Below are 9,546 nucleotides of genomic sequence, written 5' to 3'. Positions count from 1 at the left end.
TTTTGGTGTTTTTTTCGAGACAGGGCTTCTCTGTATATCCCTGGCTGTCCTGGAACTCACTCTGCTCACTCCATAGACCAAGTTGGCTTCCAACTCAGAAATCTGCCTGCCTCTGCCTCTGTCTCCCAAGTGCTGGGATTAAAGGCATGTGCCAACACTGTCTGGCTAGGAAATTCTTATCCATATAACAAGCTTCACAGGAAAGCAAAGTGTTCTACCTCAAATATATTCCTTTCAGATCTTTGGATCTGGTTATTCATAAAACTGCACTAGGTAATAGATTTAAAAATTTCTCCTTGAATAAAAAGAAGTATCACTGGGCAGTGGTGGTGTATGCCTTTAATCCCAGCACTTGGGAGGCAGAGGCAGGTGGATTTCTGAGTTTGAGGCCAGCCTGGTCTACAGAGTGAGTTCCAGGACAGCCAAGGCTACACAGAGAAACCTTGTCTCAAAAAAGCCAAAAAAAAAAAAAAAAGTATCTATCTATATTAGTCAATTAAGCAACAGATACAAACACAAAAGTGTGGAAATCTCTAGATCTGCCTAGGAAAGACCTTTTGCAGGAAGCAAAGATTGCAGGTCTGATACCTTCTAGCCCAGACAGAGATGGCACATGTGTCCACATGCTGCTACCTGGGAAATCTTGTCAGGACAATAAGACTGTCATTAATGACCCAGCAGTTACTTTCCTGAGCTTGCCCAGGCTTGCATTACCACTCCATATCTCCAAAAGCCCTGTGTCGCTTGTTCCTTTACATAAGGAAAGACATGAAGTTTATGCCAACCTGTTGGCAGAGCCTCCTAACTTTGTACATTGCTCTGGAGTATTATTAAATTTATATGCCCTTTCTTTTGTTAATTATCAATACTAAAATTGTCAAAGTTTAAGAAGGGAAACACACAACTTCACTCTAGTTTGTTTATAGTTTAGTTTGAATTTCCTAATCAGTTAGCATACTATTGGAGTAGAATGTTTTTGCCCTCACTTCAAAGCATGTACAGAAACAATTTTAGGAGATTAAAGTCTATATAAAAAAGAAGACCATACAACGTTAGCTATTGTCTTTCATTAACTAGCTGGCAATGACTAAGACTGATGCTAAGCCATGTGGGCCTGAAAGTGAACCAAATGGCATGCTGCTAAAGATGCATCGTAGCCCTCCATCTTTAGTCATTTCCACCTTCAGTCAAATGCAGCATCGTTACCACTGCCAAAGGATGTTCCCAAGTGCTGTGACACAGTTCAGTGTACAACTCTGGATCATGCAGCTGTCCTAAAACAGCCAGAGCATTCTGGGTGAGAGTCAAGGACTCCTTAGCTGTCACAAGGAGGCCCAAAGCAGAATAAAAGCCTGGCACCTCTGCCTTCTCTGCACATCGATCTCATTTACTGTGGGTGAGTCGCATGCCTAACTGCTCAAAGGCATATTAATCACGACTTCTACTCAACTTAACTCATCTCCCTTCAAGGCTGAAATGAAGGTACAAGGAAAGATAAGGATAAAAACTAAGGCACCTATTGTCAGCTGTCCCAGTATCCCTTCCAAACCTATTATTCTAAATTTGCAGTCATGCTGGAGCCTCACGGAGAAGGTTACCTCAAACGAGAACAATCAAGTCATGGGAACTGGCTTATCTCCTCAAGCAATAACAAGGACTGAGGTAATCACCAACTTGACCACACTTAGACAGCCTTACTATGTGTACTTACTATGTGTACTTCTCATGATTACCTCAAAATTTTCTCTAACTCAACCTAAAGTTCATATCAGTACACTAAGACCACAGCTGGGGGCGGTTGTCACTGGGTCCCCATGTCTGTTCCTCTTCCCAAAGTGGCTGCAATGACTGACTGTGTCTTGCAGGACTCCCGTCCCTTTAGCTGCTACAGTGGGTGAGTGGCTCAGCTTAGTCTGCTGGACTGGGGTGCTGGGACTGGGCTGGAGAGGTGGCTCTGAGGTTAAGAGTACATGTTCTTTCCAAGGGCCCCAGTGAGCTCCTAGCACCATGAAGGAAGGCTCACAACTGCATCTGACTCTAGCTCCAAGGAATCCAACACCTCTGGTCTTTGTGGGCACTCATACGCGTGTGCATATCCAGACAGAGACACATACACACAATGTTAAATTAATCTTTAAAACTTAAACCAGGCATAGCGGTGCACAGTTTTAATCCCAGCACTCAGGAGGCAGAGGCAGCTAGCTCTCTCAAGGCCAGTCTAATCTAAAAACCAAAGTTTCAGAATAGCCAGGGGTAGACAAAGAAACCCTGTCTTTAAAAAGACAAAACAAAAATGAAACAAAACAACAAAACCCAACCAACCAAAAAAAAATTATCAACTTTTGATAATCATTTAAGGCTATATATCAAAGAAATAATTGTTTTGAAGACAAAAATAGCTATGAAGACAGCTAATAAACTGGGTCCGTAATATGGTGGACATTCTCATGGTGGTGCCCTACAGTCTACTTTAAAGGAATGTACTCTTATTTATACAAATTATTAATACCAACTAGCTTAGATTATAGTCATTTCTTTTTTGTTAATGTAATTTCTAAAACAAAGTCAATTTTCTCAATTGCTTAAAAGGAAATTACAGAGAGCAGTAACCAGGAATGTCTGGAGAAGCTTACAGATCTGTCTGCATCCAAAGCAAAGTAATATAAGGAAGGAATGCCACTCTGCTGATGTGTTTTCAGACAGGGTCTTATATCTCAGGCTGGGCTGGGTCTCCCTTTGTGCTCTGGCTGTCCTCAAACTTGCCAATCTCTTGCCACAGCTCCTTCATGCTGGGATTATGGGCATGAGTTGGCATGCCCAGCTCCCAGTCACTGTTTTTCATTTCAAAACATTTTCATTGTTTTGTTTTGTTAAGGAAATGCATGAGTGGATCTGGCAAGATGGTTCAGTGGGCAGAGACACTCATGAGCAGGCCTGATGACTAGAGTTCAACCCCTGGTTTCACAAAATGAGAGGAGAAAGAACTGGCTCTCAAGAGCTGTTCTCTGAACCATTCTTGCTTTGGCATGATGTGCCACACTTGCATGTGAGTACACAAATACACACTCCCTAAATTTAAAATGTTTTTGACAGATGTTTTTGAGTGATGTCTGGAGACTGTGAAAAGCAAATGTGGATGATGCTCACTCCTGTTCTTCAGAAAGAACAAGCTATTTAAAAAGTACAAGGTTACAATGTGTATCTCTGTCCAAAATACTTAAAAACTAGCTTTTTTCAGGTATGCATTTTAGGACTATGTATTATAATTTCCAATGTGCTTATCCTTAATAATATAATTCTATTTCTAAAAAATTAGAGGTAAACAGTGCTTGCCTAGCATGTGCAAGGCCTTGGGGTCAAGGTCTCTCTATAAGATAAAAGCAGAAAAGCTCTACTGTTGAAGGATATTTACTAGGACATTGTTTAAGATACCTTGGAAACAACCAAATTTTATATCATCTGCAAGCTAGGGGTGGGATGTGGAAAAGCTTACAATGGAATATCCCACAGCTATTAAAGCAATGAACTTTTTAAACAGATGACAATAATTGTGTGTACTCATTTCAAAAAAGTAATTAATAAGGCTAGGGAGATGGGTACGGTGCTTCCAAGCAAACATGCCTTAAATTCAGAGCTCTAGAACCCATGCCAAGAAAGATGAAAAAGGCTGGCTGGGTATAATGGCCCACTGAAAATCCCAGCAGCAAGAGGTGGAGACAGGAAATCCCCAGGGCAGTTAGCAAACATGCTAGCAGAAGTAGTAGCTCCAGGTTAAGTCAGAGACCCTGTGCCCTGTACACACACACACACACACACACACACACCCCTACAACACACACATAAATATCTACACCAGGCCTTACACATATACAAGAGAGAAAAAAGTTACGTAACATGCCAGTACCTTAAATGTCAGTTACAGAACACCCTCTATAATTCACCCATCATTCAAAAGGTGTCCATCAATATCAATTTATGAAGTAAATAAAAACTCTACTTAAAAATGGTTTGTGTTGCTGAGAGTGGTACCCAGCATCTGTAATCCTAGCAGTTGTGAGGCAGTGGCAGGAGGATTTCTGTGAGTTCCAGGTCAGGCTGATCTATATAGTCCATTAATTCTAGGCCATCTAGAACTGCATAGAGCCTGTCTCTAAGAAAGGAAGGGCTGGAGGCAGGAAGGAGAGAAAGAAGAATCTTCAAACCAGACCTGTGCAACTGGACACAACCGTTAGTTTTACTTGTAGGATGAGATGAAAAGGGTTCTATGTGAGTATTTTGCTTTTTAACATACATTTATATATAATTTGAGTTCTAACAAGAAACTTGTACAACTCCATAATAAAAGAATGTTTTTCTGCCAAGTGGTGATGGTGCACAGCACGCCTTTAGTCCCAGCATTTCAAAAACAGAGGCAGGTGTACTTCTGAGTTCAAGGCCAGCCAGCATGGTCTACAGAGTGAGTTCTATAACAGCCAGAGTACACAGGGAAACCTTGCCTTAAACAAACAAACAAACAAACAAACAAAAAATGGCTTTTCTATATGGAAAAACACAAAATGCCCTAACAGTTTCTAACCATAAAAAGATTTGCTTTCAATAAGTCTGAACTTGCATGGGCCCTCTTCTCATTACTCAGTCTCCTGGGCCTAAATACTTAGAGGGCTGTGCTTCCCATCTCCTTTGGGTGCTTGATCTTCCTTCCCTAACTGGCATGTCCGCTATCTCTATTATGGTAGCAAAGGCAATGACACCTAATTTTGTGTTACAAATATTAAAATAACAACAAAGGTGTCACTGTAGCCATTAAGTCCCCTGCCTGTCTAAGTAGGTTAATATTTTTTTCCCAAATTTAACCATTTGCAACAATTTTGTCTATCAAGGACAGAAGAGATCTTCTACTTTGTTTTTGTTTCTTTTAGATTAGGTCTTTCTACATAGCCCTAGTTGTCCTGGAACTCAGTATTTAGATCAGGTTGGCCTCAAATTCAGAGATGCACCTGCCTCTGCCTTTCCAAATGAGGGGAATCAAGGTGTGGTACTACATTGGCTGAGAGCTTCAACTTTTAAAATTATTTTATAGATTTGTTCTTCATTAAGTAGTGGGGTAGGAGTGGGTTCTGGGGACTGAACCTCATACCCCCTGTACATCAGGCAAGCACTCTACCACTGAGCTCAAATTTAAAAAGCAGATCTTACCCTAGATCTAAAAGTAAAAACAACAAAATTTACACCCCTCTCTTTTGTTCCCTATCAGCATAATTTGTACTATCTGTTTAATCAGAAGAAAGAATATATCTATAATACATCAAAACAAAATGTGTAAAGCACACACCAAAACCAAAGGAAACTTTTACAGAGTATTGAACTCATTTGAACTGGAAAATGTTTAAGGAAAAGGATTAGAGCTATGACGGAGCCATAGCATCACATGAAGAGCTAAAAGATGCTGAGTGTACGCAGAACGATGTGATCACGTATGATGGTATGATAATGAAATACATGCTAAAAAAACATTGTAAAAAAAAAGATGCTGAATGTGGTGAGAAAGGAAAATGTAGCAGAAAAGGATAGTCAAAACAATAATTTTCCATAGTTTCACAGCATGGAACTAATACCCACAGATGCAATCACAGGGAGAGGAGTCTAGCTTAAGGTTACTTAACCCAGTTATTTCCAGAAGTTTACTACCGATATTGCAAATCAAAAAAAGCACATTTTAACACAAAAAGCAAGATCTTTACCCTCCTGCATATACTGTTTCATTAATCCAACAAGAACAAGAGAGAACAGAGAGAAGGTAGCAGGCTACCTTTCCAGTACACTGCAGGTGCTGTCCTGGCACGGAGAGGGAGGTCACAAACATGGTAAAGCAGCGAAGCAAGAATACAGTGCCCATCAGACTACAGAGCCTTCGCAGAAGGATTGACCTGTGAACAGAGTGACCAAAGCGGAAATCAGCGACACTCCAAACTCTGAGGCATCAAATGCTTTCCTAGAGATAAAGCAAGAGAAAACCACTAGCTTTTAAGGCTGAAATCTTTCTCCCCACTTATATGTTCTGTATTAAATGGAAAACCATAGAAACAAATGTGACAGTGTTTGCCTCTGGCCGGGGCTGAGATTGGAGTTAGTAACAAAAGGACTAGAGGGAACATTCAGATGGTAGTCTAAAATCTAGATGTTTGCTCAAAAGTTGTTTACTAAATGTAGACTTAAAGGGAGAAATATTCATTACATTTAAATTACACCTCTACAAAGCATTTGGGATGTGTATACGTGATGTGGTTTTATTATTAAGCTTGTACTCAAAGTAATTGGTTTAGTTATAAATGTATCATATTTTATTCTAATTCAGGAGAGGAGTCTTAGAAAACCATGTAAAATGTCATCATCCAATAAAATTCTACAGTGATGGAGATGGTTTATGTACCATATAGCCAGCTAGATACAATGTGGCTCTTGAGCACCTGAAATGAGCCTCATGTAACTAAGATCTGAATTTAATATTAACTAATTAAAATCACAATAGGCACACGAAGGTAGTGTAGATATGAAAGAACATTCTTTCAGTGGTAAAATATGGCCATAGAAAAGTGGAGTTTTCAAGAGAGTTTCAAGAGTTACTGCGAAGCTTAGTATATGAGAACTATTATAATTTACTAAAACAAAAAATTACTCAGTACTTGCTATGAGATACAAAGATGGCCCAATGTAGCCCCCCAGGGCTTCCAGGTTTTGGTTTGAATTTTTAAAAAAAAAAAACAAAAAAAAACAAGAGTTTCTCTGTGTAACCTTGGCTGTCCTGGAACTCACTCTGTCAACCAGGCTGGCTCTGAACTCAGAGACCCACCTATCTCTACCTCCTGAACACTAGGATTAAAGGTATGACCTACAACCACCACTGGCTTTACTCCAAAAAAATATTAAGATTTACTTTTATTGTTTTTAATTACAATATGTAGGTATGTGTGTTTGCCTGCGGGTGTGTGAGTGGAAGATTGACTACGTACTTCCTGGATTTATCTTCTTTAAGTAAACACCACTACTTGGATTTACCTGGTCACTACTATGCTTCACTGAGTCTACCAAAGTTTCTGAGAGAAGTTAAATTTATTTTTTTATCAAGTTTTGGAGACTGGCATTTTCATCTAGCCCTTGATCAGAGCTTTTGTGCCCATGGATTTTGCCTGAAATATTTTTACCTGGATTTTTTTTTTTAACCTGGATTTTTGTCTAGCATCTGCCCTGAGCTTCCCTGAATTTCTTACAAGATTAAATTGTTTTTATTTTCAGGAGTGGATAGATTCAAGTCCACAGGGTCTTGAAGGCAAAGTTAACCAGAAAGCAGTGACATACACACTTTTAAACCATTTCATTTTAAAATATGAGTACCCACAGGACACAATGCACAATGAGAAATGGGTTTATTATGGCCTCAGAATGGGATAAAAATAGCAGTCATCAACCTTTCTTTTCACCTTCAGCGTACTAAAATAACTGCCGTTAGGATGTATGTGGCTATCATAGAACTTCCTGGAGAAGACAGGTCCCCCAAGTTGCAAGACAACACCTCACTCCATTTCAGGGTTTAAAAACAATGGGCAGTGGCTAACCACAAGACAGTTTTGGGTTTTTTTTTTAAGATTTATTTATTTATTATATGTAAGTACACTGTAACTGTCTTCAGACATTCAAGAAGAGGGCGTCAGATCTTATTAGGGATGGTTGTGAGCCACCATGTGGTTGCTGGGATTTGAATTCAAGACCTTCAGAAGAGCAGTCAGTGCTCTTAACCACTGAGCCATCTCTCCAGCCCCCAGGACAGTTTTTAATGTTTCTTCATTACTAAGCCTTGTTTTCTTTCCTATTTTTTTAACCTCATTAATGTATAAAAGGGGCCTTCTTACCCTTATACCTTCTTTGCTGTCTTCATAATTTAAAAAAAATGCCTTCCCTTGGCTTCTTCTTGGTGAAATCGCCAAGAAGCACCCTCTCCACTTAGCAACTTCTATGCCATCTCAGATGTGCAGAGCACAGAAGACAATCTTGTTTAATGGGCTTTCCCTCTTCCATGCAAACACTGAACCAAACACTGCCCTTGCAAGTATCTCTATCTTTCTATACAAGTGGCATTCCTAGCTTATTTCTGAAGAAAGGAGGAAAAGGAGTAAGAGGTGGAGGTAGACTAGCAAGGACTGTTTAGCTAAGGTTGACTATCCTTTTCCTTATATTTACAACATTACTAAATATATTGGTCTTGCGACCTTTCTTAACTAAACCCAATTTTCCTTTGTCACTGAATAGAAGGTAATCTTCTAGGAAGATGCAGAGTGAAGAAGCAGGCTTGACAATCCTACATGAGAGCCAGACATTTTCAGTCTTTAGGAATCAGTGAATACCTGTGCTTGTGAAGAAGAAGAACCAGGATCCAAATGTAGCACAGAATCATGCCACACACTTCCGTCATGGAGAAGGCCCACGGGATTCTAGGAACGCTGCAACAGAAAAACAGTTCTTTCTGGAACTGAACATGAGCAGATGCACCCTTTTCAACACAACCCTTTTCTAACAGCAACCTCAGAACTGCTCTGTAGAACTTCTCTTAGGAGATATCTGGAAAGCCTAGGGGGTAGAAAATCTGCTTCCAAAGGTATTCCACTCATAGGAACCTACTCATTGTCACAGACTTCCTACAGTAGTTCTCTACACAGAAATAACCCTTCCCTTCCACTCTACCACATTCAATTGCTTTTTTAAAAAAATAGACTTTGTTTTTAATTATGTCTATGTGTGTATGTGTATCTGTGTACATGTGAATACAGGAGATTGAGAAAACTAGAAGAGAGCCTCAGAGCCCTTGGAGTTTGAGTTATAGCAACTGCAAGCTGCCTGGAGTGGGCACAGGTCCTCTGCAAGAGTGGTACACATTACACTCTGAACCCTCTGAGCCATCTCTCCAGCCCAGCACTCAGCTTCTGAAACTGTGGGTTATAGGACTGAATGAGTAAGGGAGCCTGCAAACAAGAAAGAAACAAATAAGGAAAAAGTGGCTTACAGTAAAAGGTTTCTGAACTGAGAATAACCAAAAAAACAACGTATCATCTATCAAGTAATGAGTCTGAGGTGTTTCTGGTAGCATCTACCTAGCCAACAGTGCACTGCACAACTTTACTGCAGTCTTGGTTCTGAACACACACATGTTCTTCCAGCTGCACATCATTGCTACATACAACACCAATGAATGCTGTCGTAACACCTCAGCTCAGATTCAAAGACTACTGTATGTTATAAATCAGTGTCTTTACCAAGTCTTCTGCTCCAATAAAAGTAGACACGTAATCACCCATTTTTCTATTTGCTACTCCTTAGCACATAAGCAACAAGCTATCACACCCTTGGATTGTTACTGCTGGGTAGCAGTGGACACACCTTTTATCTCAACACTTGGGAGGCACAGGTAGGTGAATCTGAGTGCAAGGCCAGCCTGCTCTACATAGAGTTCCAGGACAACCAGGGCTACTCAGAGAAATCGTGCCTTTAAAAAAA

At 40.1% G+C, this 9,546-nt stretch overlaps 1 protein-coding gene across 3 annotated transcripts in view; it reads right to left on the bottom strand.

Annotated features, from left to right (window-relative positions):
- Window positions 1-9,546, bottom strand: part of Samd8 (sterile alpha motif domain containing 8) — a 44,030-nt gene that overhangs the window by 3,806 nt on the left and 30,678 nt on the right. For all 3 annotated transcript variants that reach the window (XM_031361100.1, XM_031361101.1, XM_031361102.1), the window contains exons 3-4: window positions 8,400-8,495; window positions 5,810-5,927 (exon numbers count right to left, since the gene is read on the bottom strand). In XM_031361100.1, the coding sequence (XP_031216960.1) occupies window positions 5,810-5,927; window positions 8,400-8,495 (214 nt within the window). The remainder of the gene's footprint in view (window positions 1-5,809; window positions 5,928-8,399; window positions 8,496-9,546) is intronic.

Source organism: Mastomys coucha, unplaced genomic scaffold (genome assembly GCF_008632895.1).
Source record: "Mastomys coucha isolate ucsf_1 unplaced genomic scaffold, UCSF_Mcou_1 pScaffold9, whole genome shotgun sequence".
NCBI lineage: Eukaryota > Metazoa > Chordata > Mammalia > Rodentia > Muridae > Mastomys > Mastomys coucha.
The sequence above is the reverse complement of the archived record's forward strand: the minus strand, read 5'-3'. Positions and strand labels throughout refer to the sequence as shown.